This window comes from Gossypium hirsutum, chromosome D06 (assembly GCF_007990345.1).
Source record: "Gossypium hirsutum isolate 1008001.06 chromosome D06, Gossypium_hirsutum_v2.1, whole genome shotgun sequence".
In the NCBI taxonomy this organism is placed as follows: domain Eukaryota; kingdom Viridiplantae; phylum Streptophyta; class Magnoliopsida; order Malvales; family Malvaceae; genus Gossypium; species Gossypium hirsutum.
The window spans coordinates 37,703,111-37,717,794 of NC_053442.1; the positions used below are offsets into that span (position 1 = coordinate 37,703,111).

Genomic DNA, 14,684 nt, shown 5'->3' on the forward strand with positions numbered 1-14,684 from the left:
GATTCATGTTCAAGAAAACTCGAGCCAATAACAGATTCGAGTTCAAGAAAATTCGAGTTCGAAAAAACCTGAGCTCGAGAAACCCAAGCTCAAGAAAGCCTAAATCCAAGATAAATCCAACACAAAGCCCAAAAAAACCCGACTTTATAACTAAACTGTCATAATAGACAAAATTAATATAAATAAATGATAATTCTTTATTTTTCTTGAAACTGTATTTGTAAGCTTTGCATATTTATATTAAAATTTTATAAATAGGAAAAATAATTAATAATTCTTTATGTTAAATTATAAAGTGAAATAAACTTTATAAAACATTAATTTAATATAAAATATTTTTAGTATTATAATTATATATGTATAATAAATGTATAAAATTAATAATTATTAAAATCTATAAAATTAAACTTTTATGGTAATATAATATTATATATTATATAATTATTACCGAAATCAAAACCAATTACTTAACCTAACCTTATATACTAAATTAGTATATTACTAATACATAAAATAATAGTATAATATATAACTATAACTTAAAATATTAATACAAACTATTATAATATAGATTATAATAAAAGCTATACTTCCACCGACTTTTAATATCCCTCTTCTCTTCACAGAGATGAATTAATTTGTGATTTGGTTCGGTTTTGTGAAAATTTCACTGCTTATGATTTCCGGTTTTCCAACATACAACAGCTACTTGAAAGCGCTGGGCAACACGTAACTTCTTTTAGGAGTGCTAAGTCAATCTAAATTAGCTAGAAGAAAGCTATGTGTACAAACTATTTGCTATGAATGTGGCTGTCACCTATCCTACATTGTTTGCCTATGAAATGTTGATGTGGATATAAGAGAATGAAACATGTCGGTCCTACGATTGAAAGTGGAAAAAAAGTAAAATCTTTAAACCAAAAACTCCATCATTATATCATAAGTAAGACTGTCACATGAACTTTCATTGTCTTGAATAGCGATCTACAAGTGCTTTAGCTTTCTCCGGGGCAAAAAATCGAGCCTGCACAACACCAACGTTTTGCCTAAAAAGATGTTTGATTCATAACCATCTTCAAAATGATATGGAAACAAAGACAACGGCTTCTCAAACAGATAAATAATGTTCAAATCTGCAACTCTTTTTATTTTTTTCAACCAATAACATGGGTTTAGACTACTCCAAGTTGGGATAATTTTAAATTCAGATATAACCATTTGAACATAGTTTTCAAGTATATCAAATCCATTCAACAATTTTGGATTCCAACTTGTCACCTTTAACCAAAATATCTAGCCACAGAAAATGAAAATTTTCAAAATTAATTTTTTAATATGTATGATAAACCTACTAATTTTTATCACTAAGAATTGAAAATGTTTTAAGTTATTTTTATTTAAAATAAATTATCTCCCCTTTTTTTGTTAAAAAGTTAGATATCTAAGTTATTATATTTAACTTTTATCCAAAATTATCCAAAATAAAATTATATATCATATTAATAAGATTAAATTTAAGAGATAATTTTTTTAAAAAAAATCAGATTTAATTTATCAAACAACATAAATTACATACAATACTTGATTTTCTTAATAGACTAAACAACTTTCTAATATCAATTCAATACTTGTAAAATTTAGCACTTAACTTTTTTTAATTTATCAAACATCTTAGTAACTATATTTTAGATCTTTTAAAATTTATATTACATGTTAAAATTATTATTTATGCCCCTCCTTGAAAATAATTTTTTTTTATTTAGTTCAAAATTTGTAAAGCAAAGCAAAGAGTAGGAAGGATATAGGGGACTATTTGCTTTTGGAAATAGGAAAAAAGAAATTTTTTGCTTTTAGATCCGAACTGTTTGCTAATTTTGGTTTTATTATAATATTTGATGCATCATGGCTGTATAAATTTCATGCATCATCAGTAAATTAATAACATGACATCAAATAATTAAATTAAATAAAAAAATACAGATGACTTATAAATAAATACTAATAATTTTATTTAAACATAACTATATGTTAGTTGTAACTATTATAAATAGAATAGATTTAGAATCTTGAGTTTAGACTCTAGGGTCTTTGGTCTAGAGTATAGGGTTTTAACATTTATTTATAATTAATTATTATAAAGTTATTAATATTTATTTATAAGTTCCCAACCTTTTTTTTGTTTTATTTAATGATAAGGTGTCATGTTATCATTAATTAATGCTGCATGAGACTAATCATCAGTGTTTAATTATATGTTGAATAAATACTATGATGTAATATATTGCTGTTTTATGAATAACAAATTTCTTTTCCACTCGATTCTTCATGCAATCAAAGCAGGAATAAAATTTCCCGCTGTCTATGGTTGAATCGATTATTTCTAGAAGTAGTAGACTAGCGGCAACAAAAGAGAGCACCATGAGTCTGAAGGGAGATTCATTTCATCAATTATCGCAGCTGACCCTCCATAAGCTTGATGGAACAAGCGACCTAGAATGGGCACGATCCAAGAAGTTGGCCATTGAAGGAAGGGGGAAGCTAAGATATGTGACCGGAGATATGAAGAAACTGGAAGATGACAAAGGGCTAGGTGTATGGTAGTCTAAGAGTTCTATGATCATTGCTTGGCTAATTAACTCCATGGAACCTTTAATAGGTAGGGAGGCTGTGAGAAACCTATTTAGATGTTCAAATTTTATCTCAAATATTTGAATTAAAAACCAAGCTATTGAAGGCTAGACAAGGAGATAGCGAAGTAATAAAACATTACAATGACGTTGTGTCACTATTGCAAGAATTGGATCATTATTATAATGATAAATGGGACTGCTCATCTGATAGTGTAAGATTCATGAATAAAGAAGAGAAAATGATAACCTATAAGTTCTTAGCAAGGTTAAATCAAGAATTTAATGAAGTGAAAGCCAGGATCCTAGGAAAAAAAACTGTTACCTTCTATTAGAGAAGCCTTCTCTGAAATTAGAAGACAAGAATCTAGGAGAAAAGTCACGTTAAAACCTGATCTTGATCAAAATTCTGCACTAGCTATAGTGAGAAATGACTAAATATGATAGGGAAAAAATGCCATGGTGTGACCATTATAAAAAACCGTGGCATACACATGAAACTTGATGAAATATTCATGGAAAACCACCAAATTTAAGGAAGAAAATGCTGAAAACAGATCTGCTCCAAGCACTGACAGCCAAGCCCTCCAAGTGGCAGGGGCAGAATAGGAGCAACAATCTACTCAGGAGATGCCTCCCTTTACGAAGGATTAGTTAGAACACCTGTATAGACTTTTCCAATCTCCACAATTTTGAGTTGTGAATCCTCCAAACCAACCAACTCCATTTAGCTCTTTTGCTCAAGCAAGTAACGTTGCTTCAGTTTTCCTCAGTGAGTATAAGCCTGATTGCTATTAGATAATCAGTTCTGGTGCATCTGATCATATGACAAGCTGTTCCCAATTCCTTCAACTTATGCACATTATGCAGGAAATAAAAAATTTTGAATTGCAGATGGTTCATTCTCGGCAATGCCGGAATAGAAACTATTAAACTCTCTCCTTCCTCTTATATGATGTTCTTCATGTTCCCAAACTTTCTAGTAATCTAGTGTCCATCAGCAAAATCATAAGTGCTCTAAACTATCATGTTATATTTAACTCATCTTATTGCAAGTTTCAAGAAATAATCTCGGGGAAGGTAATTGGCAGTGTTAGAGAAAGTGGAGGTCTTTATTTCTTAGAAAATGGAACCAAATTTGAACAAGTTTCAAGTGTTTGTTTGAACTCTAGTTTCATTTTCAGTAATGTTATGACATGGCACTATGGGTTTGGACATCCATATTTTTATTATGTAAACATTTGATTCCAAGTTTATTTTTTAATATAGATTTACCTTCTTTCCAATGTGAGTTTTGCAAATTAGCTAAGCATCATCGCGCTCTTCTTTTCCATCTAGGCCTTACCAAGCATAAAAACCTCTCTTGATGATTCATAGCAATGTTTGGGGACAATCTAGGACATCAACTTTGTTTGGAAAAAAATGGTTTGAGAGTTTTATTGATGATCACACATAGGTTAGTTTGGGTTTATCTATGAAGGGAAAGATCTGAGGTTTAAGTATTTAGAATCTTTTAAAGAATGATTAAGACAATTTCAAGAATTCAGATTTTTCAAAATGATAATGGTAGAGAGTATTTTAATGAAATATTAGGAGATTTTTCAATGAAAATGGTATCATCATCCACCAAAGCACACGTCCTGACACTCCCAACAAAATGGGATAGTTGAGAAAAATATGCATATTTTAGAGATTACGAGGGCTTTACTTTTTATTTCTAATGTACCTAAGCACTCTTAGGGAGAGGCTTTTTTAACAGCAACCTACCTAATAAATCAAATTCCAACAAAAACTTTGAAGTTTAAGACACCTCTAAGTGTTCTATGAGTTCCATACCCTATGCTTAGGATAAAAAGTGATTTACCTTTGAGGGTATTTGGGTGTAGTGCCTTTGTTCATATCCATGATAAAAATTGTACAAAGTTAGATCCGTGGGCTTGAAAATTTGCTTTTGTAGGATATGCACCAACACAAAAGGGATAGAAGTGGTATGATCCACAAACAAAGAGAATACTTGTCTTGAGACTTATATGAAAAATAACCGTTGGAAAACTAAAAGTCTTAAAGACCTAAAAGGGAAGTATCGAGACTTCATGAACATGTCTCAAGACTTGATGAATAGATCTCAAGACTATGCTCCCCGAAGCAAACTTTGGCTACTAACTTTGCTAGTCTCCAAGACTTATAGTCCTTATCTCCAGCTAGGTCTCGAGACTTGGTTACCAAAATAACTTAAAAACATTTTAAGCATCTTAGAACACTTTGGTATTAACTAAAAACCATTTGGACAAGTTGAAACATATATTAAACGTGTTTTTAAGTACTTTGCAAGTATTTCAAAATGTTTGGTTACTAAATGACTTAAGAAATAAATAACTAAAATTTATCTTACATGTTTTTATATCAAAAGCTTGGGACATCAGAACTAATATAAGAATTACAATGCATCTAGACATTCACTTGAAGCTTCATCAGGTTCACAAAGTGATTTGGGTTCAATGAAAGACTCCAACTAATGAGACTGATTGATACTTTTAGATAAACTTTGATTGACTATTGTAACTTGGAATTTGGTAGCAGTGAAGTTAAATGGGATATGTTCTCTCTATTACAACCAAATCTACTAATATAAAGTTTGTTCACCAAGATGTGGGGTAAGAACAATATGGTTAAAGATGGGGAAGGTTTGCTCCTAAAAATTCTTGCTCCCATTAGACCATTTGTATCTATATGCATTAGGATCCCGATTCATAGATCTCTCGGTCCGAGAAATCAAAATAAGAGGATCGAACCATTTCTTCTGACTCTTTTTTAAATTCGATAAATGTTGGTTGATCTTATATTTTATTATAGTTCTATGATTCAGAGTATCATTTCCTATTTGATCCCTTTGAATTCCATATTCGAAGTTGCGATCTGATCGATTCTTTTTAATGAATCAATTCAATCCATTTCTTATGTACCCATAGGTGCTATATTGGATTTGAATCAGATTTCGGATCAATCTATATGTTGCTAGCAAATACCACTATTTTTGGTTTTGGATCTTTCAAATCATTCCCGCAGGAGATCCGGACCCATTTTTTTCTGATCCTTCGATAAAAAGATTCATTTTCTTCATAAAAAATAGGAGGTAGAGCCGATAAAGATTTCTTTTTCAATTCATCCCTGGAGTTGAATACCTCATTCAAGAATTGTTTTTGATCCAATCCGTAGGAATCAATAGAAAAGGCAAATCCCTCCCTTATTATAGAGATTCACGATATGGAAGTAGAGACCCTTGGGATAGGATTGTGTTCTCTGAAAGATTGTGTACGACTGAATCACCCAATGGGATTCATGATTAGAGGTCTTCATGGGTTGGGACTAAGTATGATATTAACACACTTTATGTTTGCCCAATTCTGGCTTGGCCCGAAATATGAGCCTAAAAATTTGCCCAAGCCCACTCATATTTGTAAATAGCTAACCTAAACCCATTTTAGGCCCGCCCATATTATTTTTTAAAAATATATTTTATATTTATTTTTTAATTAATATTTAATATTTTTATATATTTTTATTTATTATAGTTTATATATAGTCATCTTAATTTTTTTTAATGTTTACATTATATTATTATATATTACTATAGATTTCATTTTTATGTGTTATAATTATATAAAAATAGTATAATATAAAACATTACAAACTTGAAAAACGAGTCGAGTCAAGCTCGAGCCTTAAATGTTCAAGTTCGAGCCCGACCCATATTTTAACTGGGCCTAGTATTATTGCCCAAACCTTACCAAATTCTTAGAAAGCCTGAGTCTAGACAAATTGCTCGACCCATAAATAGGTCTATTCATTATCTAGATATTATGTTGAAGTGGTAAAAGCTTTCTCTCCGAAGTCGAATTTTCCAAGCCAAGGAGAATAACTAGAGAGCTTTGTTTATTTTATAATATTTCATTACTTCAATTTTATTTTTATAATATTTATTTTAGGTATTAGATATATTTAGGACGTCTAGGATGGTTATTTTCCAACATTATTATTCTTATTATATCTTTTGATTAATATAAAGTATTTAGATGTTTTTTATAACCCACATTTTCTTGTGTTCCAACTTTTTTCTTACTTATTTGTTCAACCCTACTCTATTGATTGTTATTGTTTTCTCCTTTAAACAATACCAATCAAGCCAATCACATTTTTTAAGTAAAGAAAGTAAAAATTTAAGTAAGCTACTAGACATGATATACTTACTTGTATAAACATCCTCTCTGCATCACCAACATTTCCATTTTCTTTCAAAATAATTCCCTATAAAAGCATAATTATCAGCCAACAAAAAATAAGCAACAAAATGAAAATAGATGAAAAATCATGGAGAAGACATCTAAAGAAAATATGTAACAAAAATACCAACATATATATATAAATGTTTCACCACTAAATGAACAAGAGGGAAAGGAGAGAGGAATAAATAGAACCTTGGCTAAGTAACCTCGGAAGTCATTTGGATTGCTAGAAATTAGTTGGTCATAAATAGCTATTGCATCACTAACATGGCCCCAGACTGAATAAGCTTTCCCAAGAAGTAAATCAACCTGAGAGAAATCTCATAAACAAAGTCAAAGAATCAAATGTTATCTGTTAAGCTCAAGAAGAAACATATCTATCAACAACTCTGATCCACCAAAATTGGCAAAGTGAATGATCCAAACCAAAGTTACTTGACTCAACATGCTAATGTCACATACCACATATTAAAACCCATGATGAATGCAAAAAGAGCGTCTCATGGAGGTTAATTGATGAAATAAGGCTCATTTAACCTACTTGAACTGACCCAATTCATGGAACATATAGAGAAACCCATATACTTTAAGTTCTGGTGGCCTAATGAAACACTTGAGGAAAATTAAGATTGTCATAAATATGAAAACTTATCTTAACAGATGTGTAATCTTATAACATTTGATTCTATAATCTTAGAGAATTGTGTCAACTTCTTATAAATCTTAATTTTAGATTGATTTTAATCTCAACTGTCGATGTAAAGTAAATTTTACCGTTAAATCTGGAGGAGCTTAATTATAAATAAAAACTTTTCCCCTTATTATAATCATCCCATTGAATCTCATTACATCTCATTGTACTCCTTCATAGTAGTACTCCATATTAATTGAATATTATTGAGACCATTTAAACACTTGGTGTGCTTTTGCCTTTTTGTGGCTTCTTTTGATTTTTCGTTTTATTTTCGATGCCTTAAAGAATTTCTATCGAAAATTCTCACTTTACTAGAGTTAGGCGAATTTTAAACCAAGAAATCGCCAAAGGCCGCAAGATTGCAAGACTAAAATTTTAGCCCCGTGACAGTTTATATCCGAGCTAAGGTTCAAAAGCATCAATGGAGATGAAAAAAAGAGTAGAAGATCAAATTAATCCAATAGAGACCCGCGAAAGAGCCAAGAAAGCTAGCCGATCGAGGGACATGCTGTTAGCTAAAAATCGAGTGGTCAATCTTGAGAATCCATGAGAGATGTGAAAAAGACGCTTGAGGTAGACGAGGGACGCACCGCAGAGTTGGACTTGATGGAAGAGCAACTCAGGGAAATTGTGTTGTAGTCTCTCGATTCCAATGTGGAAGCGATGCGAGGAGTGCTCAATTCTATTGTAGATAAGCTGATAGTAAGAGACAATACTTTCGAGGAGGAAACTAAAACTATGACAAGTGCTTTAAGAAAAGAATTGAGAAGCAAAAAAGAAGAGCTCGTTGTGTGCCAAGCCGCCATAGGTAGAGGGGTGTTGGGTGCAACACTAAACCACAAGTTGGATGTCTCCAAACCGAAGAAGTTTAAGAAGCAAGGTCCGCAAGGGAAGTGGACAATTTGTGTAAGACGAAACAATAATTCTATGTAGTAGGCATCAAGGATAAATACTGCTGCTAGATATTTTATTGATTTTGCTCTATTATAGTATCAACCACAGATGAAAGACATGGTCAAGCCACAATTGAGACTTGAGAAGAGTTCCAAAAAAAGTTTCAAAGAGCAGTTTTACCCACAATATGCCAAGGAGGCTTGGTCTAAATTGCATCGATTCTCGCAACAAGACACAATTCGAGAGTATGTGAAGGAGTTCAACGAATTAATACTCCAAATCATGCATTTGAATGAGAGAAACATTCTTCCATTTCACGAATGGGTTGAACATGAATTGGAACGTTGAGGGTCCAAGAACTGTTGGAAGTCATGATCGTGATAGAGCCCTTAATCAAGCTTGTTCCGAAGCAAGACAAGTTCAAGTCTCTCAAGCTCAAGGAGAAAAGCAATGGTGGGAGAGATGAACATGTTGAGTATAGCAACGAATGGTGGCAATGCAAAACCATGAAATGAGAAAGGGAAACCCAACAACAACCTAAAGTAAAAGAAAAGTGAGATACAATGCTTCTTATGTTGAGGTCTGCATAAGGTGAGACTACTAATAGCGATCCGAGTTCGCCGCTATCAACAAAGAAAAGAATGCAGAATCCGATAAGGATAGGCTATTGAAGCTTAGATTGATGATACTCAATTCTGCTAAAGCAAAAAGGGATTGCAAGTTGAAATGGTTGATATTTGTGAACATCAACATCACAAGTTGAAGGTGGAGTGTTGTTGTTGATATGGGAGCATCTAACCTGTTTATATCGAAACAATCTCAATTAACAAATCAACTAAGAGGATCAAAATAGTTAATTGCTAAGAGGTTCCAACTGTGGGAGTATCACAAGGATCACTAGCTACAAATCGATGAGTGGGAAGATAAAGAAAACTTTGAGGTAATTCACTTAAATAATTACGACTTTGTTCTTGGCTTGAACATCCTTAACCGAATTAATGCTCTTCTGGTTAATTTTGTTGATTGTATATGTATGTTGGATATTGGACAAAAACAATGCATTGTGCCGGTGATTCGAGACATGAGGGGTGGAACCAATGTATTATTAGCAATCCAACTAGCTAAGGATGTTCTGTGTGGTAGAAATATTAACTTGATTGATTGGAGTGCTACGAAAACCCTCTTGGTAAAGTGTTGCGCATCGAATTTTAAGGAAAAAGTGATGACGCAAATTAGAAAGTCAAAGCATTGGCTTTGACTTACCATTGGCTTGGAAAGACATAAGAGCCCTTTTAGAATTCTAAAGAGACTAAGTCGAGAAAAATCAAAGTTGGCGAAAAACTCAAAGTTAACCCAAATTTCAATAAGCTTATTTGTAAGAATAAAGGGGAATCCCAATCGAGGTAAGTCACAATGTGAGCAAGTAAGAGCAGTGAGCTCTTGCAAACAAGATTTACCAAGGAGAGGAACAATTCGACGAAAGCCGAGACATGTTCTGAGGGGTAAACTACTCAAGAATCGACCAAAGCATCGAGAAAGCTTCAAGATGAGTCAAACTAATGTTATTTCAAGGATGTGACAAGGGCGTCGCGAGAATTGTCACAAATCATGGATCAAAACCCATGCGAATGTGCATAAACAATCTTATGGAGGTTAATTAATTAAATCTAATTTTTTCGACCCACTTAAACTAGCTCGATTCGTGAAACATGTGAAGAAATCCATTCACTTTAAGCATTAGTGGCCTAGTGAAGCATTTAAGGTAAATTAAGACTACATTGGTAAATATGAAAACTAATCTTAGAAGATTTATGATCTTATAATATTTAATTTTGTATCCTTTAAATTAGCTTCAGTCTCAACTGTCAATGTAAATTAAACTATACCATTGGATTTGAGAGAGTTGAACTATAAATAGAAGTTTCTCCCCTCATTTGAGTAATAGAATACTTTAAGAGCATTTATTCAATCACCTTGTGAGTGTTGGTTTTTTGTGTCTTTCTGTTTTTTCGTTGGTCTTTTCTCTTCAAGTTACTTCCGCTTTATTTTCTAAGGCCTTAAAGAATTTTTAGCAAAAATTTTCACTTTAGGAGAGCTAGACTGACTTAGGCAAATTTAAAACAAATAAAATGCCTAAAGTCGTATGAATTAACAGAAACATGGAAACCAAACAATTGTTGCATGAAAAAGCCAATGGACAAGTACTTGGTGAAGACTACTCAAGATTACCTAGGAAGGTTCGTAGTTTTTCAATCTCAGCATTGTTGAACCTTTCAAGATTACTCAAGACTATTTTACTACCCTAAGTCATGCTTGAGGTTCCTGTCTTGATTTCATAGATTAAAGCCGCTTCATGAGCCTTAGGACTGTCTGATTTCATAGATTAAAGCCGCTTCATGAGCCTTAGGACTGTCATTGCTTAAAAAAAACACTTCTGACTCCAAAAGTACTTTTGAAAGAAAAGCTGTAAAAAACAAACTGCTTTTGGCTGAAATTTTTAGCTTTTTAAAAGCACTTCTGAAAAGGAGCTGAAAAGGAGAAACTAAAAATTTTAGCTTTTCCTCTATCAAAAGCACTTTTAGTGCTTAATTACTTTTTCACCCCTCCAATAACATAGTATTTTTCTTTTTTTTTTCTTAGTGTTTAATTACAATTGTGTAAAATCATTAATTAAAAATAAAAAATATTTTTTAAAATAGTAATTACAAATATTTAAATATTTAAAATATAGTTTATATATTCTAATTAAATTTTATAAATAATTAATATTTATTGCTTAAAAATATTTACAATTTATATTTTATATATAAAAATATTAACAAGTTACAATAATTTTTTTATATTATTACTAAAATATAATAATATTAACTAATTTAAATATTATTTAAATGCATATTTGTTACTTGATAATAACATGTCTAAAATGGACATTTTATTTCTCAAAAGCACTTTTTGACAGCAATGCTAAACACTCAAATTTTAAACCAAACTTTACTTCTCAAAAGCACTTTTTCATAACACTTTTCAAAAGCAATGAAAAACTGACCCTTAGAATACATCAGATTTAGATCATCCCATATGCCATTTGCAATTGGGAAAAACATACGTGTGTCAGTCATTTCAGACGTCATTGAATTGCACAATCCAAAAAATAATCATGGAAACTTCCTCATCCTAAGCTGCGAAACCAGTTTCATCATGTTAAGGACTAGAACCCATCAAATGACTCAACTTGCCTTTACCCTTCAAAAGGTTCGAACTAGTTGAGACAACTTTAGATAATTTCAAACATTGAGTCGTTAGGCTGCTTGTATATTCTGGAGTTCACTAGTAAGGCGAGAAATTTGTTTGTCTACAAGTTGGGTTGGTGCAAAGGTGGCAAAAGAATTTCCCAACATAATGGTAGACAACGAAGGTCTTCAAAAAACTATTTGAGAAGGACTGGTTTGCTGTCAAGAAAAAAAATGGTTGTGAATGAAAGATGATTGCCAAAAAAAAAAGTTGCAACAATGAAGGCCACAAAAAAGGTTCTTATTGGCGCAAGAGAAAAACTTATGGAAGAAGAAAAACAAACAAGCTGTCTTATATATATTCCCATAGTTACACATCTATTTTATAGACTAAGAGTGCAATAGATAAATGGAAGGAAATAAAATCTACCTAAAAATCAATGATCTAATCCCTAAATTTCAAGAACAAGATATTTACAAAATATATTCAATAAATAGAGTATTTTCCACAAAAGATAACTTCCTTGAGAGTGATTAGCATTAGTATGATGCTTGCATATCCACCAATCATCATTGTAGTTGAACCAAAGGCCGTTTTATTAGATAAAGTGACCACTATCACATCATTATTCATTCTTATTACCAAGAATCAAAACCTGTAGTGGTCATACTTCTCACTAGTTGTAACAATTTTAGGCTTTGTTCAGCATTGCTTCTCAAAATTACTTTTGGGGTCAAAAGCACTTTTGAAACTATAGACAATACTAAATAGACAACTTTTGGAATCCGAAGTGCTTTTGAACCCAAAAGCAAAAGTAATTTTTTTTTAGCTTCTGCTTTTGGCAAAAACACTTTTTAGAATAAAAGACAATTTTAACCCTTATAAAGTATTTTATATTATATTTATATTGGATATGTAATTACTTTCCTATTGAAATTTATTTTAAATATATAATATTATATATTTAAATTTTTATTGGTTATATTTTAATATTTAAAATATAGTTTATATATTCGAATTAAATTTTATAAATAATTAAATATTAATTGCTTAAAAATATATTTAAAATTTATATTTCATATATTAAAATATTAACAACAAATTATAATAAATTATTTTTTATATTCTTACTAGAATATCATAATATTAACTAATTTGAACATTATTTAAATGCATATTTGTTACTTTATAACATAATATCTAAAATGAATATTTTATTTCTCAAAAGTATTTTTTGACAGTAATACTAAACACTTAAATCTTAAACCAAACTTTTTAAAAATATTTCCCAAAATCACTTTTTCGTTGTACTTTTTAAAAGTATTTCTCAAAAACAATGGTAAACTAGCCCTTAGAAAATGACCAAACTAAGCTTTTGTTAAAATCAGAAGTCAACGAAAAAGAGAATTAGAAAAGAATTGAACTTTTTACTTGTATAAAAAATTAGAAATTTACAAGTATTTCACAAGTCTAAGGAAACAACGAAATTGTAAAATCCTAAAAATTAGTCATTATTAATAATCTAACCCCATAAAATCAGTTTTGGACTATCATAAGCTGTCAACAATCCCCCTTAGTTTGATGTACAGATATCACAAATGTTCAACTTACAAACCAAATAATGATAAGTCTTGTTGCTCAATCCTTTGGTGAATAAATGTCTAGTAGGTCCCCAAACATCCAAATGAATAGTCATGAATGGAATGCTACTTCTATTATTTCTCCAAGGATAAGAGTTTCTAGTATGCTTACTCACAAGCTTAAACAAAACAACAATCAAATTGACTCTTTCTTAATGAAAAAACTCACATTTGTAGGAATAAAGTGACCAACAACAGGGTATACTTTTCATATATAAAGTTGGAGGTCTTTTGGGTAGAGTTTAATGAAAAGGACGGGTTGTGGATATGAGTTTAAAAAGAGTTAATGAATAAGACAAAGGAGTGAAGTTGGTAGTGATTGCCATGGTTTTTGTCGATATGGGCTTAGGAGGGTTTGATATATAGGATAGAGAAGGTTGATCAACAGAGTTTGCAATGGTTTTGTTTTCTTCAATTAAAGGGTCTACCTTCATATCTATCATAAAGTTACCAACCTGTATACGAACAATATTTTATCCATTACTTCATGCATTTGGTCGAACACTTGGGTTTTGTTTTCTACAATAATTTCATGAAAATGCTACCATACAATCAAGCATCTATTCTATCTTTGTTCACATATGCTCAAGCTCCTTGCGTATTTTTGCTTGCCACTCTATTGACCACTGTTCTGACATTGCAAAAGATCATTGGATATAATGCCAAATTGTTACCAATACATGAATAGGATCATGTCATTAAGTAATTAACAAGGAGATCGAAATCAATTGTCTTCCCTTTACCTCGGTTCCTAAAACGACCTATTGTAATTGATAGCTTAGTTCATCAAGAGGAGACTAAACCCTTAGGACTCATTTGAGAGAGGCCCAAATCTTTTAGGGTTTTGGTAAAATTCCACTTGCCTTTGTTTTATTCAATTTCCCTTTAAACAGAGATTACAAAAATTAAAGTATATCAAACTAAATAAAGTCCTACCAGACTATTTTATTTTAAGAGTCCTAGAACAACTTCCTTTATTCCAAGAGTCCTACCTAACAACTTCTTCAAAGAGTCCTACTTAACAACTACTGACATCCGCAACAAGGACATTTTATGAAAAATGCCATGTTTCTTGTTGTAACACAAGTTTTTTGCCATTTTGTTAAACCATCACGTGTAAGATGGAAAATCTTTAGCGAGCAAGATTGTTATGTTGAAAGCAGTATTCCATTAAAAAATTGGCAGCATCTCCAACAGCCAAGCAATTGTAAAGTCCAGTTCCAAACAATTCCTTTAGCTGGGTACATAAGCCCAAAAGTGGAATGAGTTGAAAAGATATTTCCTTAAATCTAGAAAACCTAGGTAATAGAACATG

The 14,684-nt window shown here is 31.4% G+C and overlaps 1 protein-coding gene across 9 annotated transcripts in view; it reads right to left on the reverse strand.

Moving 5' to 3' along the window:
• Positions 1–734: 734 nt before the first annotated feature.
• Positions 735–14,684, reverse strand: part of LOC107902037 (uncharacterized) — a 38,824-nt gene continuing 24,874 nt past the window's right edge. For 4 of the 9 annotated variants that reach the window (XM_016828272.2, XM_016828270.2, XM_041095823.1 and 1 more), the window contains 3 exons: positions 7,103–7,219; positions 6,876–6,932; positions 735–1,024 (listed from right to left, as the gene is read on the reverse strand). In XM_016828272.2, coding sequence (XP_016683761.1) covers positions 965–1,024; positions 6,876–6,932; positions 7,103–7,219 — 234 coding nt within the window. In that variant the 3' untranslated portion in view covers positions 735–964. Of the gene's footprint in view, positions 1,047–6,875; positions 6,933–7,102; positions 7,220–14,151; positions 14,607–14,684 lie in introns of those variants that run through there. The other 5 variants (XM_041095822.1, XM_016828271.2, XM_041095824.1 and 2 more) reach the window with 2 other exon arrangements.